This window comes from Arachis stenosperma, chromosome 10, assembly GCF_014773155.1.
Source record: "Arachis stenosperma cultivar V10309 chromosome 10, arast.V10309.gnm1.PFL2, whole genome shotgun sequence".
Taxonomy (NCBI): Eukaryota; Viridiplantae; Streptophyta; class Magnoliopsida; order Fabales; family Fabaceae; genus Arachis; species Arachis stenosperma.
Genome location: NC_080386.1, coordinates 57,269,026 through 57,288,007, shown reverse-complemented (window position 1 = coordinate 57,288,007; position 18,982 = coordinate 57,269,026). Strand labels below are relative to the sequence as shown.

The window sequence follows — 18,982 nt, the reverse complement described above, 5'->3', positions numbered from 1 at the left end:
AACTCCGGATCATGACGTGTTTCTGGCGTTTAACTCCAGACAACAGCATGTACTTGGCGTTCAACGCCAAGTTACATCGTCAATTTCCGAATAAAGTATGGACTATTATATATTTCTGGAAAGCTCTGGATGTCTACTTTCCAACGCCGTTGAGAGCTTGCCATTTGGAGTTTTGCAGCTCCAGAAAACCCATTTCGAGTGCAGGGAGGTCAGATTCCAACAGCATCAGCATTCCTTTTGTCAGCCTTTTTCAGAGTTTTGCTCAAGTCCCTCAATTTCAGCCAGAAATTACCTGAAATCACAGAAAAACACACAAACTCATAGTAAAGTCCAGAAATGTGAATTTAACATAAAAACTAATGAAAATATCCCTAAAAGTAGCTTGAACTTACTAAAAACTACCTAAAAACAATGCCAAAAAGCGTATAAATTATCCGCTCATCACTCTTCTTCTCTGGAACCTCTAGTGTGGCACGCCCAGGTCTGGCGTGCCACACCCGTAGTATACACTCCATCCATCCTCTCTGGAAAACAATACTGGTGTGCCACGCCCAGTAGGTGCCGTGCCACGCCCTTGATAATGCATGAATGAGAAGTGATAGGCGTGCCACGCCCAGCATTCAAGTGGCATGCCCATAGTTATCTTGCCCTGGCGTGCCACGCCTTAAGTCTCAAGTGGCACGCCTAGTCTTCTTTTTCCTTGGGTGCTAGAGTTGGCGTGCCATGCCTTCGACATCAAGTAGCATGCCCAAGTCATGAGTAAGGTTGGCGTGCCATGCCTTCGATATCAAGTGGCTCGCCCATTGTTGAGCTTTCAAGTCCCTCTTCTGGACCAATGAACTGGCGTGTCATGCCTTCGAGTTCAAGTGGCATGCTCATAGTGTGTGAGGGGGTTGGCGTGCCACACCCAGCCTGGCGTGCCACGCCCCTTTTATGGTCTTCAAACTTGCTTTCTGGAAAGTATAGTTAGCGTGTCACGCCTGGCCCTGGCATGCCATGCCCATGTTAAAGCTTTCAAGTCCCCCTTCTGGAGTTTATAACTGGTGTGCCACGCCTTTTGTACTTCCTCTCCCTGGCGTGCCACGCCCATAGTGAGCTCCATGGACTTCTTCTTTGGACAATGCTACTGGCGTGCCACGCCCTCGATGTCAAGTGGCATGCCCCTTATAATTCTTTCACTTTGCCTTCTGGAATTTTCAACTAGCGTGCCACGCCCCATTGCTGGCAGATGACCGGAATTCACTACCCACATATAATGAATCCGTTCTTTGGCAAGTGCACCAAATTATCGTCAAGTAATAACCCACAATGGAGTGGGATCATATCCAAGAGATTAATGGATTAAGCAAACAATAGTTGATTAATTAGCCTAGTTAGACAAGCACAATTGGATGATAAGCAACAAGGAAATGTAAATGACATAAAAGGAAAGGAAAGCAATAAAGTACAAGAAAGTAAATGGAAAGGAAAGTAAAGTACAAGAATGTAAAATGCTGGAAATGTAAAGTACAGAAAATTTAAATAACCATAAATTAAATAAAAGAAAGAAAGATAAAATAAGCATTGGGATCAAGAGATATTGCATTCTCCAAATTAATTGATTTCATCTCATCTTCAATCATGCAACTCATTGACCTCTTGGCAATCATGAGTGATTGAGTCCCAATCCCTTGGTAACTCAATCTCTCAAATCTTGATCAATAGCCAATTCCTTAGTCTAATTGCTCATGAGAAGAGATGCAGAATGGTCCCTGATTATACCACACACCTTTCTAAATCCAAGTATTGGGAGGATTAATGTCACTATATCCAACCCAAACCAAAATCTATTCAAGTGTGAGAAGCATCTTCAAGCATACTTTTATGATTCCTCTTCCAAGGCTCACATAAAACCCAAGATCATTCAATCTCTTTCCTAAGATAATTGAATGATAGAATGAAGAATGAAAATCCTTCAAGCAAATCAAAGAGAAGATAAAGAGAAGAAGAAGAATAAAAACAACTTAATCCATTGAAAAACAATAGAGCTCTATTTTCCAATGGAAAGAGTTAGTGATTCATAACTAAAATATTTACAAGTAAGAAAGTGGAAGAGGAGAGAAGTGTGGGTGAGAAGAGGGAGTCCGAAGACCCCTCTCTAGCAGAATTATTGGTGCCCCAAAATATACCTCTGTCTGCCCACTTGTTTGAGGGTGATAAGGTGTTGGAACCTTATGTTTCACTCCATATCTCATGAGGAAGGCTTCTAATGGTTTGTTGTAGAAATAACTTCTTTCATCACTAATTAGGGCACTGGGGACTCCAAATCAGCTGAAGATGTTCCTCCAAAGAAAGTTCATGACTGTCTTATTATCATTTGTTGGGGATGCAATGGCCTTCACCCACTTAGATACATAGTCCACGGCCACTAGAATGTACTTGTTTGAGTATGAGGTGGGGAAGAGACCCATGAAGTCAATCCCCCATACATCAAACAACTCAAGTTCTAGGATGAACTGCTGTGGCATCTCATTTTTCTTGGGTAGATTGCCAACTCTTCGGCATTCATTGCACCTTGACACTAATTCCTTTGCATCTTTGAATACTATTGGCCAAAAGAACCCACATTGCAACACCTTGGCTACAGTTCTTTCTCCACTAAAATGGCCTCCATATGCGGATCCATGGCATCACCACAACACTTCTTGCCTTTCCTCTTGTGAAATACACCTCCTCAAGATTCTATCAACACCCTTTTTAAACAAGTAGGACTTATCCCAGATGTAGTGGTTAGCATTATTGAGTAGCTTCCTCCTCATGTACTTGTTGATATTGGTGGGCAACTCCCCAATAGCCTTGAAGTTGGCTATATCAGCAATCCTAGGGCTTTCTTGAATCATCATCAACTGCTCATCAGGGAAGCTTTCATTCACTTCAAATTGCTGTGCTTCATCATCTTCATGCGGGATTCTTGATAAGTGGTCAGCCACCTTATTCTCTGCTCCAATTCTATCTTTTATCTCTATGTTGAACTCTTGAAGTAACAAGACCCATCTTTTCAACCTAGGCTTGGATTCTTGCTTGGTCAGCAAATATTTGAGGGCTGCATGATCAGTGAAAACAGTAACTTTAGAGCCAATAAGATATGATCTAAATTTATCAAATGCAAAGACTATGGCATGAAGTTCTTTCTCTGTAGTGGTGTAATTCCTTTGATTCTCATTGAGGATTTTGCTAGCATAGTAAATAACATACACTAACTTATCTCTCCTCTGTCCTAAAACAGCACCAACAGCAAAATCTGATGCATCACCCATCAACTTAAAAGGTAAATCCCAATAGGGTGGCGCTATGATAGGTGCAAAAGAAAGTCTATTTTTAAGCTCGTCAAAGGCTAGCATGCATTCTATATCAAAGATAAAAGGTACATTAGAGACAATCAAGTTACTTAAAGGTTTGCCTATTTTGGAAAAATCTCTAATAAACCTTCTATAAAAGCCAGCATGTCCTAGAAAACTTCTAATTGCTTTAACATTGCAAGGTGGGGGTAACTTTTCAATCACCTCCACCTTAGCCTTCTCCACCTCTATGCCTCTTTTTGAGATCTTATGACCAAGAACCACCCCCTCTGTAACCATAAAGTGGCACTTCTCCCAATTCAAAACGAGGTTGGTTTCTTGGCATCTCTTTAGCACTAAGGCCAAGTGGTGTAAGCATTTAGAATATGAATCACCAAATATAGAAAAGTCATCCATAAACACTTCAATGAATCTTTCAATCATATCTGAAAATATGGAGAGCATACACCTTTGGAATGTTGCAGGTGCATTACACAATCCAAAGGACATTCTCCTATAAGCAAAGACACCATAGGGACAAGTAAATGAAGTTTTCTCCTAGTCCTTGGGGTCTACAACTATTTTGTTGTAACCAGAATAGCCATCCAAGAAGCAATAATATTCATGTCCCGCAAGTCTTTCTAGCATCTAGTCCATGAAAGGTAAGGGGAAGTGATCTTTCCTGGTAGCCTCATTGAGCTTCCTATAATCAATGCACATGCGCTAACCAGTCACTGTTCTTGTTGGTATCAATTGATTCTTCTCATTTGGCACAACAGTGATCCTTTCTTTCTTGGGGACTACTTGCAACGGGCTTACCCAGGGGCTATCTGAAATTGGGTAAATTACCTCTGCTTGCCACAGCTTCAGCACTTCTTTTTGGACTACTTCATTCATTGTTGGATTTAGCCTTCTCTGTTGCTGTCTTGAGGGCTTTGTACCTTTCTCAAGTAGGATTTTGTGCATACACATTGAAGGACTGATCCCTTTTAAATCTACAAGTGTCCATCCAATAGCATCTTTGTGTTACTTTAGCACTTGGATTAGCTCTTCTTCTTGTTCCTTATTTAGACTTGAACTGATGATCACTGGGTATGTGTTGTTGCCACCCAAGTAAGCATATTTCAAGTTTGAAGGCAGAGTTTTCAACTCCAACTTTGGTGCCTCCACTTCCATTTTACTTGTCTTGTCCAGCATGATTGGTTCTTTCATAGTCTCTAGTGGTAGCTCACCACATGAGGTTAGTTGATCTTACTCTTTGATTTCTTCACATTGTTCTTCCTCTAGGACTCCTTGAACGAGACTTTCAATTATGTCCACCATCATGCATTCCCCAATGGATTCCTTGGGGTAGCTAGCTCATTGCCTTGAAGACATTGAAGACCATTTTCTCCTCATGTAATCTCAAGACTAGTTCCCCTTTTTGAACATCAATTATAGCTCTAGCTGTAGCTAGGAATGGCCTTCCTAGGATGATTGATGTGTTGGCTTCCTCCTCCATATTAAGCACAACAAAGTCAGCTGGAAAGATGAACTCTCCCACTTTTACCAACAAATCCTCCACCACGCCATGGGGGAATTTGAAGGTCCTGTCTGCTAGTTGAAGGGCCATTCTTGTGGGTTTTGCTTCTTCTATTCTCATCCTCTTCATCATGGCCAAAGACATGAGGTTGATGCTGGCTCCTAGATCATATAGTGCCTTCTCAATGTTCATATCCCCAATGATACAGGGGATTTGGAAGCTCCTAGGATCTTTCAATTTCTGGGGGAGCTTCTTTTGTATTATGGCACTACACTCCTCATTGAGCACTACAGTCTCCTTTTCTCCCCAATTCCTCTTCCTTGTCATGAGCTTCTTTAAAAACTTGGCATAGAGAGGCATTTGCTCTAATGCCTCAGCAAAAGGTATGCTGATCTAGAGCTTCTTAAAGATTTTTAGGAATCTAGAGAACTGGATGTCTTTCCCATTCTTCCTCAGCCTTTGTGGATAGGGTGCCTTTGGCACATAAAGCTTCAGAACTTGCTTTGGTGAGGATGGTGCAAGGGTCTCTTCTTCCTTCTTGGTCTCAGGTTCCTTTGCAGCTCTTTCTTCTTGGTGGCTTTGACTTAGGGGTGCTTCTTCTACAAATTTTCCACTTCTTAATGTTATGGTCTTGCATTCCCCCCTCGGGTTAGCCATGGTATCACTAGAAAAGGTATGTGTGGGCATGGGTATTTGTTTAGACAAGCTCCCTACTTGTGCCTCCAATTTTGAAATCATTGTCCCTTGATTCTTTATGTTGGATCTGAACTCTTCTTGGTTTGCATCTATCTTTCTTTCAGCCTGTAGCTATCTCTCCAGAATAGTGGAAATAGTTTTGGTAAGTTGCACTAACAATTGTGCTATGGCAGCCTCCAATTTTGAGAAATTACTGCTGGTTTCACTTGGTTGCAGGGTGCGGGTTGATGTATCTTGGTAGTGGCTGTTGTGTGTTAGCTGTGTAGAGTGATATGATGTATTTTGTGAGTTATGATAGGGTCTGTTTTTGTTTGATTGGTGGTTGGGGTTGTGGTTGTTATGATGGTTAGAGTGGTATAGTTTGTGGTCTTGTTAGTTTCCCCACCTAAAATTTGGGTGGTTCTTCCAACCTGGGTTGTATGTCTTAGAGTTTGGATCATATGGTGGTCTAGATGGGTTGTTCACATAGTTTGCCTGCTCCCATTTACATTCAGCTTCTAGTGCATCTCCTTCTTGTGGTGGTGCTTGAGCTTGGACAACTGAGACTTGACTTGCTTCCACCTTCTTTGTTAGGGCTACTAATTGTGCTGCAATCATCTTGTTTTGTGCTAACAAAGCATCCATAGAATTGATTTCCAGCACTCCTTTCTGAAGCATAGAAGTACTCATTTTTGGCTACAGTCTCAATAACATCTATGGCTTCTTCAATGGTTTTCTTCTTGTTGAGTAAACCCCCTGAAGAGTGGTCCACAGCTTTCTTTGCTTCATACGATAGCCCTTCATAGAAGATGTGTAGTTGAACCCATTCGTTGAACATATTCGGAGGGCACTTCTTCGTCAAGTCTTTAAACCTCTCCCAAGCCTCATACAGTATTTCACCATCTTGCTGCTTGAAGGTTTGTACCTCAGTTCTCAATCTATTAACTTTCTGTGGGGTGTAGAATCTTGCTAGAAACTTGTTCACAACCTCATCCCAAGTGGTCAAGCTCTCCTTGGGAAATGCTTCTAACCATTTTGTTGCCTTATCTCTATGAGAAAAAGGAAACAAAAGTAGTTTGTAGGTGTCATGGTGTACACCATTGGACTTTACAGTGTCGCAAATCCTCAAGAATGTAGTGAGATGTTGGTTTGGGTCCTCTTGGGCACCCCCTCCATATGAACAATTATTCTGAACAAGTGTGATGAGTTGAGGGTTCAACTCAAAGTTGTTAGCATGAATTGTTGGCTTCAGGATGCTACTGCCACAGTTTCCTGGGTTTGGGTTGATGTAGGAGCCTAAGACTCTCCTCTCTTGCCTAACATAATTTCCAGCATCTTCTCCAACATGGTTGTGCACCTCTTCCTCCATAGTGGTTCTCAGATCTTCCTCCACTACTTTCTCTCCAACTATGCCCTTGCCTCTTGCTTCCCTCCTTAATCTAAGGAAGGTCCTCTCAGGTTCACTATCAAAGGAGGATGAAGTTTCTCCCCTTCTACCTGTCATACATTCAACAACAGCTAGCAGAGGACAAGTGAAGTAAGAACTCTTGTTGAGGTTAGTGGTTAGTTTGGTTGATGCAATTAATCAAACAGTTAATGGAACAGTAAGAAAAAATGTAAATATGAACAATAAAAATCTAAAATGATCCAAGTAAAATGAAACAAAATAAAAAAGGGAAAAATTAAAGAACTAAAAAAGGATTAACTAGGTAAGGAAAATGCTTAATCTAGCTTCCCATCGATTTAGTCATTGTCAAATTCAAACCAATTCCCGACAACCGCCCCATAAAACTTGATGGTGGGAATTCACTCCCCATATAAAATTGATGAATCCGTTCTATTAGTCAAGCTAAGTGATGAGCAAATAATTTATACGCTTTTTGGCATTATTTTTACATAGTTTTTAGTATATTTTAGTTACTTTTTATTATATTTTATTAGTTTTTATGCAAAAATCATATTTCTGGACTTTACTATGAGTTTGTGTGTTTTTCTATAATTTCAGGTATTTTCTGGCTATGATGACAAGTCATCTTAGGCTAGTTTCACAAGCCTTTTTCATTAGTTTTTACTTGGTTTTCATGCATTTTCTTGAGTTACAAGTAAGCCATTTGGGTAGAAATTCATATGTATTTAGATTCAATCCACCATGAGTATATTAATGCATTTTCATGAGGTTTTGTGCTACAATTGTTTATATGGCAAGGATGATAATAAATCTCATGATTTTAGCATAGCTTTGATACATTTGTTGATTGATGACAGGTGACCAAAAGGCTTGGAGGAGGGTTGAAGAAAGGGGATGGAAGAAGGCAGCAAAACCACCCTGAGGGAAGCTCAAGTTTGTGCCAACGTTTGCCTCAAACTTGAGGTCAAACGTTGGCTTCAAAAACACACCCTGGAGAAGCCAAAGTTTGCCTCAAACTTGAGGTCAAACGTTGGCTCAACAACAAGCCCTGGAGGAACCAACGCTCACGCCAACGTTTGCCTCAAACTTAAGGTCAAACGTTGGCACAATTACTACACCAAGGGAGGCCAAGTTTACGCCCAAGTTTTCCTCAAACTTGAAGGCAAACGTTGAAGCAGCATATATAACAGGGGAGGCCAAGTTTGCGCCCAAGTTTGCCTCAAACTTAAGCGCAAACGTTGGCGCCAAAGTGTTCTTGGAAGGAGCACGTTTGAGTTCAAGTTTGACCCCAAACTTGAACTCAAACGTGAGTGACAGAAAAATACCTCTATATATAATTTCAGCAATCCAACGTTTGAGTTGAAGTTTGCCTCAAACTTTGACTCAAACTTAAAGGCTCAGAGTCCAAATTGCAAAAGGGGTTCTCTCTCAAGTCCAAGAGCAATCAACTAAGGCCATCTTCAATCCAATTCTATCAAGGCCAAGGCCCAAATTCAAGGCTCCAAGATCATTTGAAGAGAGTGTATAAATAGCTTAGGATTTAAAGTTTAGAGGGCTTTTCCTTTTAGACTTTTTTCAGAAGACTTACAGTGGAGAGCTCAGTTTTATTTTTCTTATTGTGGTTATTGAGATTTAGAGTTTTCGGGGAGAATTAGGAAGGAGAGTTGGATTCTCTTCCTCTGAGTTTTCTTCCCCACTTTTGTTTTATTGTGCTTTGAGTCTTGGGTGTTGAGAATTGAAGGAATTCTGTTTCAATCTCACCTTGAGATCTCTCTCTGTTTGATTTACTGAACCATTTGAGAAATTGAGATTTAAATTCCTTTCTTCTACTGTTTGATTTTAAATTCACTTGCAATTAATCTTTGAATTGGATCAAGGAAGGTAGTGAGATCTAGACTTAGTTTTCTAGTCTTTGGACCCCTAAGATCTGGTATTTCCTTTCTGATTCATCTGCTAAGGCTTCTTCAAGCCAATTTACATTTTCTGTTTGAGATCTACTCCTAGTCAATCCATCTTTTACTCTTCTGTTTGATGCAATTTATTTTTTCTTGTCTAATTTCTGCAAATCCAATTCCTAATTCCCTTTTATAATTCAAGCAATTTACATTTCTTGCACTTTAAGTTTATGTAATTTACATTTCTTGCACTTTAAGTTACTACCATTTCCTTTACTTGTTCTTTAAGATTCAGCACTTTAATTTCCTTAGCTCTTTAATTTACTGCAATTTTTCCTTCTCCCTTTACTTTTCATGCAATTTAGCTTCTGTTGGATATAATTCACTCAACCACTAAACTAAAATTTCTCAATCCTTCAATCCCTGTGGGATCGACCTCACTCATGTGAGTTATTATTACTTGATGCGACCCGGTACACTTGCCGGTGAGTTTTGTGTTGGATCGTATTCCACACATCAAGTTTTTGGCACCGTTGCCAGGGATTGATTAGATCAACAATGATTAAGTGGGTGAGAAGTCTAGATTAAGCATTTTCTTTATTTTTGTTCTCTGTTTTAAATTGATACCAAGGTGTTTGAGTTTTTGCCACACTAAGAAATTCTCATCTCTGATATGAGTAATTTCAATTTTCCTTGGTGTTGTGGTTTACAAAATCAAATGGAGTTCAACTCATCTTATGATCAAACAAATTTCATGGGATATTATCCACCATCACCAATCTCTAATGGTGGCTGGGAATATCACCAAGAAAATATAAATTTTGAGCACTCCAATCCATGGAGATTTGCTTCAGAGACACAAGATGAGTGAGAGAATCATATGGGATATTTTCCTCCACCACAAGATGATGCAAGTCATTATTCTAATGATGGCTGGGAGTGTCACCAAGAAATGATAAATGATCAAGCAAATCACATGAGATATTGTCCAGAACCACAAAATGATTTATGTCATTATCCTCATGGTAGCTGGGCATATCAACAAGAGTATGAACAATCAAGTGAAATGAACTATTTTCCAGAGCCACAAAGTGACTCATATTGCTATGATACTGACATAAATTGTGGCTGGGAAGGGAATTTCAATGTTTCATTTTCTGTTCATCAAGGAACATCATCATTTGATTGTTCTGTCAATGCGTACATGCAAAATTGTCCCCCAAGGGAACAAGATGATCCATACTATGATGAATTCAATAATTCTTCAAGTTGTGCTTGGGAGGACCAAAATCAGAAAGCATTTGACAGCTCATACTCTACTTATCAAGAGCCATCATCACTTGAGCAAACCGTCAATTCACTCATACAAAATTACCCAACCTCACCTCTAAGTTCCTCATTTGAAAATTCTTCATCATTTAGCTATCCTTCTACACAAAATCTCTTCCAAAACTCACAGTCCACACAAACTTCCATGAACCAAAGCCTCTCAAAGCTTGAGACCATGTTTGAAAAATATGAGAGAGAGGCACAGATATCCTGGAACGAGCAAGAGAATTCATTCAAAAACATGGAAGTGCTGGTAAACCAAATGTTAAGTGCAAGGGAGAAGGTGGAAGAGCAAAATGAAGAAACCCTTGAACTAATTAAAGATCCCCTTCAAAAATCCAAAGAATTGTTGAAAAGATAAGAACAACTCATAGAGGAACAACAACAATCTTGGAGAGAACAAGAAATCCTTCTTCAGAAGATGGATGAGCATTTGGAGAACATAGGGAAACACTCAGAACCACTAAGCAAGGAAAATGAAGACCAATTGATGGATGTGATGGAAAAAGTTGAAGAGCAAGATGAGGAGGCTACTGTATCAAGTGAACTTTCAATAAAGAATGAGGTGGTTGAAAATGAAACTGCACTTGAGATGACAAGAGAACATGAAGACTCACAACCCTCACAAACTTTCCTGACCCAAAAACTCTCAACAATTGAATCTGTGATTAAAAAATATGAAGAGGAGATGAAAAAATCTTGGGAAGAACAACAAACCTCCTCCATGAAAGTGCTATTAAGTCAAATGTTGAGTGTAAAGGAAGAAGTGAAGTAACAAGAAAGTGAGAAAGACAATCAAGGAAGCTCATACTCAAGAGAAGCACAGAATTACATAGATAAATGGCTCATTGAACCACCAATCCAAAAGGCTCTGGATGAAGATAAAACTCCAATAATCACATAGCAACCAGGTCTTGAATTCAAAAAAGTGAAGGCAAATAACAAGAGCACCACCCCTGTCCCTGATCCAGCAAACAAGATCAATCAAGCCATTTACAAAAGGAAGCTTGCTGAGGAGAGGCCAAGACAAGGGACAGTAGCTGAATCTTCTCCTCCCTTGAGGTCATTCCTCTTAACAAACTGGAAAAAGAGGAAGAAAGACATCGGCTATAGATCAATAGTTTTTCTTTCTTAGTTATTTCAATAAAGAAGTTAAGTAGATTATTCTATATTACAAGGAGCTAAGTTTGGTGTTGCACACCAAAATAATTAAGGGGTGAATGTTGGAAGCTAAGTTTGGTGTTCCACCAAATTTTTTTTAACACATTGCACCCTCAGCATGATTAGTATCGGCTCCAAACAATCAGAGAAACTACTTAATGATTGTTATGTTTCTAGTTTTTAGTTTGTTTTCTAGTTTACATCCATTTTCTAGTTCATAGTTCACTTTCTTAATAAAAAGTACTTGATGTTTCATGCATGTATTTATTCTGCTGCATATAGAAGTAGGCAAGGAACTAAGTTTGATGTCCTTGCACCAACTTAGGTTCAGAGGATTTCAAGCATACATGCATGCTAACTGTTTCTTAAGTGCTTGGGGGAACAAGCAACTTTCAATACCTTTTGTAGGAAGTCATTCAACCCCTTGGAGGATAAAGTACATCATCATGGACAAAGGAAGGACATGGAATCTAACAAAGATGATGACACAGAGAAAACAATGGGCTCCAAGAGGTTGTATTGTTCTCTCACTGACTTTAGCTCAAATATGCTATTTGAAAGTGCAAATATTCCCCTGACGATTAGTGTTCTATTATATATATTTACAGTTTGGTTGTTTTCATGCTATTTTGGCTTGATAGTTTAAGTGCTTGATTCACTTTCATCTTATTTGAATTATATGCTTTGTTCCTCATGCTTGAATAAAAGAAAAATAACTGTGAAATAGATAAAGAGTAAAAGTCTAGTATGATATGAGACAAAATGAGGTTATGTGGTGGTATGTGCTGGTTCATTAGTTGATTTATGAATAAGGCTGAATGTTGGCATGACTTTGTGATATGAACTCGAGTTACATTTCATGAGACTTGACAAAAGAAAAAGGTCCAAAATAAAAGAAAGAAAATGCAAGAAAAAGAAGCAAAAAGAAATAAACAAGGCTGGGCATCAATAGCTTGAGATTTGGATATATGCCTGTAATGCTTTTTGTACAAAGATAAGCTTGGATAACTAGGTTCTAAGGGGTGCTTCATCACCCAGCAACTTGGGTTAACTAACCCGGGATTGCCAACCGAAAGTCCACCATCAAGAGCTACTTTGAGATAAAGCATTTAGTAACCCAAAGAAGTGTTGGGCATCAATTTCCAAAGAACAAACAGAGATGAACAAAACAAGCTAAATGCCTGTGATGTGTGTGTGCTAAGGAGAGGCTTGAGCAAGTAAGCCCATAGGAGTGTTTCAACACCTAGCATCTTGAACCAACTGGGGTGGGAATGCTGGCTGAAAGCTTACTCTAAAAAGTCGCCTTACCACATAACATTAAGCCTTAGCCAAGAAAAAGAATAAGAAAAGCTAAGGACCAAGCAATAACAAGTCTCAATTTTTTGTGTGATTCAAGTAAGGATCCAGAGGAATGTTGATGCCTCAGCCACAAAATAAAAATCCCTAAGATACCATGCAGGAAAACCCCATTTACCAGTATTCAATGTCTTCCAATAAAAGGGCTTATACACTCCTCTGCTTCTAGTAATTTTCCTTATGTTTTACTGCTTGCTTGGGGACAAGCAAGATTTAAGTTTGGTGTTGTGATGACAAGTCATCTTAGGCTAGTTTCACAAGCCTTTTTCATTAGTTTTTACTTGGTTTTCATGCATTTTCTTGAGTTACAAGTAAGCCATTTGGATAGAAATTCATATGTATTTAGATTCAATCAACCATGAGTAAATTGATGCATTTTCATGAGGTTTTATGCTATAATTGTTCATATATCAAGGATGATAATAAATCTCATGATTTTAGCATAGCTTTGATACATTTGTTGATTGATGACAGGTGACCAAAAGGCTTGGAGGAAGGTTGAAGAAAAGGGATGGCAGAAGGCAGCAAACGTTGGAGCAGCATATATAACAGAGGAGGCCAAGTTTGCGCCCAAGTTTGCCTCAAACTTGGAGGCAAACGTTGGAGCAGCATATATAACAGGGGAGGCCAAGTTTGCCTCAAACTTAAGCGAAAACTTTGGCGCCAAAGTGTTCTTGGAAGGAGCACGTTTGAGTTCAAGTTTGACCCCAAACTTGAACTCAAACGTGAGTGACAGACAAATACCTCTCTGCATAATTTCAGCAATCCAACGTTTGAGTTGAAGTTTGCCTCAAACTTTGACTCAAACTTAAAGGCTCAGAGTCCAAATTGCAAAAGGGGTTTTCTCTCAAGTCCAAGAGCAACCAACTAAGGCCATCTTCAATCCAATTCTATCAAGACCAAGGCCCAAATTCAAGGCTTCAAGACCATTAGAAGAAAGTGTATAAATAGAATTTAGTTTGATTTAGCGAAGGAGGCTGGCTCTGCTAGAGCATTAGGAGTAGGGAAGAATAGAAAGACCTCTTTGATACACTTTTAATTTTCTGCAATTGTCATTTTCTAATATTGAATTCAGTTTATGCAATCCAAGTTTCTACAATTCTCTGCTACACTTTTCTTTCCTGCAAAGTTTACTTTCTGCAACCTTCTGTTTGAAATTGTTGAGATCCAAATTTACTTTTCCTGCAAGTTTAATTTTCTGCACTTGATCTGAGTTCTAATTTACTGCTCTCATTTAATTTTCCAGCACCCAGCCCCCTTTACATCTTACTGCAATTTAATTTTCTTGTTCTTTAAGCTTCAACTAGTTTACATTCTGTTCTTTACTTTCAAGTCAATTTACTTTCTACAATTTAAATTCCTTGCAATTTCCTTTCTATTGGTTACACTTCACATAATTCACTCAATGTTAGCTTGACCAAACTAATCACCCACTAAAGTTGCTTGATCCATCCATCCCTGTGGGATCGACCTCACTCTTGTGAGTAATTACTACTTGATGCGACCTGGTACACTTGCCGATTAGATTTGTGTGTTTAGAAATTTTTTTTCCACAAAAACACCCATCAGGCTGAAGTTAAAGGACCTAAGCAAAAATCTGATTCAGAGGCTGAGAAAGGACTGCAAATGCTGTTGGATTCTGACATCCCTGCACTCAAACAAGTTTTTCTGGAGCTACAAAAGTCCAATTGGCGCGTTATCAATTGGGCTGGAAAGCTAACATCTTGGTCTTTCCAGCAATGTATAATAATCTATACTTTGTCTGAGATTTGATGGCCTACACTGGCGTTAAAACGCCCACCAGAGATCACTTTTTTGGCGTAAAACGCTGGAACTGGCATCCAAGCTGGCGTTTAACTCCAGCAAAAGCCTATGCACATGTAAAGCTCAATGCTCAGCCCAAGAACACACCAAGTGGGCCCCAGAAGTAGATTCTGCACTATCTGCACTTAGTTACTTATTTTCTGTAATCCTTAGTAACTAGTTTAGTATAAATAGCACTTTTTACTATTGTATTTCATCTTTTGATAACTTTTATGCAATTTTCATATTTGGGAGGCTGGCTATTCGGCCATGCCTAGGCCTTTTTCTCTTATGTATTTTCCAACGGTGGAGTTTCTACACCTCAAAGATTAAAGTGCGGAGCTCTGCTGTTCTTCATGAATTAATGAAAGTTCTATTGTTTCTCTTTCAATTCACACTTACTTATTCTCCAAGATATACTCTCGTAATTAATTCAGTTAATTCAGAATGAAGGGGTGACCCGTGACAATCACCTACTATCCTCGTTACTCACTTAGCCAAGATTCACGTGCCTGACAACCACAAGCGGTCTACATGATGTTCAACGTAGTCATTGGACGACAGCTGGAGTATGGTCTCTTGGGTCTCTGATCCACGGATCTGACTTGTCATTCCTGATAATAGAGCATTGAAATCTGTGAGATTAAAACCTTCGTGGTAGAGTCTAGAACCAATTGGCTGCATTTCTGAGATCCAGAAAGTCTAAACCTTATCTGTGGTATTCCGAGTAGGATCTGGGACGGGATGACTGTGACGAGCTTTAAACTCACGATTGTTGGGCGTAGTGACAGTTTCCAAAAGGATAGAGAGATTCTATCCCGACACAAGTGAGAACCGACAGATGATTAGCCGTGCGGTAGCTGTGCCTGGTATTTTTTATCCGAGACGAGAAATCCGACAGTTGATTCGCCATATAGAAACCATAGCTGGACCATTTTCACTGAGAGGACGGATGCTAGTCGTTGACAACGGTGATCCACCAACATACAGCTTGCCATGGAAGGGAGCACACATGATTGGATGAAGACAATAGCAAAGTAGAGGTTCAGAAGCAACAAAGCATCTCCAAACGCTTATCTGAAATTCCCACAATGAATTACATAAGTATCTTTATTTTAATTTGCCTTTATTTATCTTTCAATTATCAAAACTCATAACCAATTGAATCCGCCTGACTAAGATTTACAGGATGACCATAGCTTGCTTCAAGCCAGCAATCTCCGTGGGATCGACCCTTACTCGCGTAAGGTTTCATTACTTGGACGACCCAGTATACTTGCTGGTTAGTTGTACTGGAGTTGTGAAAAGTGTGATCACAATTCCGTGCACCAAGTTTTTGGCACCATTGCCGGAGATTGTTCGAGTTTGGACAACTGACGATTTTCATCTTGTTGCTTAGATTAGGTAACCTTCTTTCTTGTTTCAACCATTATTTTCTTTTCAAAAAGTTTTTTTTTAAAAAAATAAATAAAATAAAATAATAAAAAAATTAATAAAATCATAAAAACAAAAAAATTTTGTGTTTCTTGTCTGAGTCTTGTATCAAATTTTAAGTTTGGTGTCAATTGCATGTTTTAATTTTTCTTAATTTTCGAAAATATATCCATTGTGTTTTTCTTGATCTTCTAGTTGTTCTTGATGATTTTCATTGTTTGATCTTTAAATTTTCTTGTTTTGTGTCTTTTCTTATTTTTCTTGTGTATTTTCAAATTGTTAGTGTCCCTAGTACAAAAGTTCTTAAGTTTGGTGTCTTACATGTCTTTCTTTTCTTAAAAATTTTCAAAAATATGTTCTTGATGTTCATCATGATCTTCAAAGTATTCTTGGTATTCATCTTGACATTCAAAGTGTTCTTGTATGCATTATTTGTTTTGATCTTAAAATTTTATGTTTTGTTTCATTTTGTTGTTTTTCTCTCTCCTCATTAAAAATTCAAAAGTAAAAAAAATCTTTTCCTTTTTCTTCTCATAATTTTAGAAATTTTGAGTTGACTTGGTCAAAAATTTTTAAAATTTAGTTATTTCTTGTTAGTCAAGTCAAAATTTCAAATTAAAATATATATATATATATATATATATATATATATATATATATTCAGTAAATAATACAGAGAAATGAAGGTTCAGAACATAAAGCAGAGGAATCACAGAGAAAAAGAGCTCACTGGCGTTAAAATGCCAGTAAAGAGGCACTTTGGGCATTAAACGCCAGAATGGCTATCATTTTGGGCGTTTTAACGCTAGTAAAGGTATCATTCTAGGTGTTAAACGCCAGAATGGGTAACATTCTGGGCATTTAACGCCAGAAACAGCAGCATCCTGGGCGTTCAGAAAAAAGCCCAGTAACAAATAATTTCTGGCGTTTAACGCCAGCCAAGGTACCTGGCTGGGCGTTAAACACCCAAAATGTGTACCAGATGTGCGTTAAACGCTAGAATGGCTATCATTTTGGGCATTTAACGCCAGAACAGCAAGGGGGAGGTAATTTCATTTCCAATTCAATTTTTTTTGAATTTTCGTGTTTTCATTCATAATTTTAAATGGCTATATTTTTCATCCCATTTTAAAGTTTAAAATCTTATCTTTTTTATATCATCTTTTTCTATCTTATCTTTTTTTTCTTTTAATGTTTTCAAAAATTTTAAAATTAATTTTTCAAAATCTTTTTCTTAATTTTATTTCATATTTTCGAAATCCTTGCTAACAATTAATGTTTTGATTCAAAAATTTCAAGTTTGTTACTTTCTTGTTAAGAAAGGTTCAACCTTTGAATTCTAGAATCATATCTTTTAGTTTTTTTGCTAGTCAAGTCATCAACTTTAATTTTAAAAATAAAATCCTTTTAATTTCTTTTTCAATTATTTTTCAAAATAAATTTCAATCATATCTTTTTAAAAATTTTTAATTTCAAAATCTTTTTCTAACTTCTTATCTTTTCAAAATTTATTTTCAAATCTTTTTCAACTAACTATTTGACTTGTTTGTTTTAATCTTAAAAAAAGTTTACTATTCCTTATCTTTTTCAAAACCACCTAACTATTGCTTTCACTTCTAATTTTTGAAAATCACCCACCACTTTTTCAAAATTCTTTCTAATTAACTAATTGTTTTAAGTTCTAATTTTATTCTATTTCTTTTAATCTTTTTGAAACTAAGTTAATTAATTAAATAAAAATAAAAATAAGTTAATTAATTAAATAAAAATAAAATTATTTTTCTTTTCCCTCTTTTAAAATTCGAATACTCTCTCTTATCTCTTTCTATTTATTCTATTTAATCACAAACACTTCTCTTCTACTCATAATTCAAACCCCGCTCTCTTCTCTCTGTTCGAATTACCCATCCCCTCTTTCTTTTCATTCTTCTATTCTTATACTCACATAAAGGAATCTCTATACTGTGACATAGAAGATTCCACTACTTCCTTTGTTCTCTTCTTTTTCATATGAGTAGGAACAAGGATAAGGATATTCTTGTTGAAGCTGATCTTGAACCTGAAAGGACTCTGAAGAGGAAGCTAAGAGAAGCTAAAGCACAACACTCCGGAGAGGACCTCACAAAAAATCTCAAAAAAGAAGCAGACATGGCAGCCGAACCCAACAACAATGCTAGAGATGCAAGGAAGATACTTGGTGACTATACTGCACCAACTTCCAACTTCTATGGAAGAAGCATCTCAATTCCTGCCAATGAAGCAAACAACTTTGAGCTTAAGCCTCAATTAGTTTCTCTAATGCAGCAGAATTGCAAGTTTCATGGACTTCCATCGGATGATCCTGATCAGTTCTTAGCTGAATTCTTGTAGATCTGTGATACTGTTAAGACCAATGGGATTGATCCCGAGGTCTACAGACTTTTGCTTTTTCCCTTTGCTGTAAGAGACAGAGATAGGATATGGTTAGACTCACAACATAGAGAAAGCCTAAACTCTTGGGATAAGTTGGTTACTGCTTTCTTGGCCAAGTTCTTTCCACCTCAAAAGCTGAGCAAGCTTAGAGTGGACGTCCAGACCTTTAGACAGAAAGAAGGTAAATCCCTCTATGAAGCTTGGGAAAGATACAAGCAATTGATCAGAAGGTGTCTTTCTGACATGCTTTCAGAATGGAGCATCTTGGATATATTCTATGATGGTCTGTCTGAATTGTCCAAGATGTCATTAGACCACTCTTCTGGTGGATCTCTTCATCTGAAGAGAACCCCTGTAGAAGCTCAGGAACTCATTGAGGTGGTTGTAAATAACCAGTTCATGTACACTTCTGAAAGAAATCCTGTGAATAATGGGTTGACTAAGAAGAAAGGAGTTCTTGAGATGGATACTCTAAATGCCATATTGGCTCAGAACAAAATATTAACTCAACAAGTCAATATAATTTCTCAGAATCTGACTAGATTGCAAGCTACATCCGACAGTACTAAAGAAGCCTTCTCTGAATGAGAAGCTTATGACCCTGAGAATCCTGCAATGGAAGAGGTGAATTAAATGGGAGAATCATATGGAAACACCTATAATCCTTCAT

General features: G+C 38.0%; 1 protein-coding gene and 1 non-coding gene across 2 annotated transcripts; one reads left to right on the top strand and one right to left on the bottom strand.

The window, feature by feature from the left end:
* Positions 1 to 4,671: 4,671 nt before the first annotated feature.
* LOC130957131 (uncharacterized) lies at positions 4,672 to 5,199 on the bottom strand. Its single transcript, XM_057884016.1, has one exon. It carries the CDS (start codon positions 5,197 to 5,199, stop codon positions 4,672 to 4,674), a length of 528 nt encoding a protein of 175 aa, XP_057739999.1.
* Positions 5,200 to 6,348: 1,149 nt separating this feature from the next.
* On the top strand, positions 6,349 to 6,454 carry LOC130958663 (small nucleolar RNA R71). Its single transcript, XR_009077774.1, has one exon. It is a non-coding gene; the product is annotated as a small nucleolar RNA R71 (small nucleolar RNA).
* The last annotated feature ends 12,528 nt before the right edge of the window (positions 6,455 to 18,982 follow it).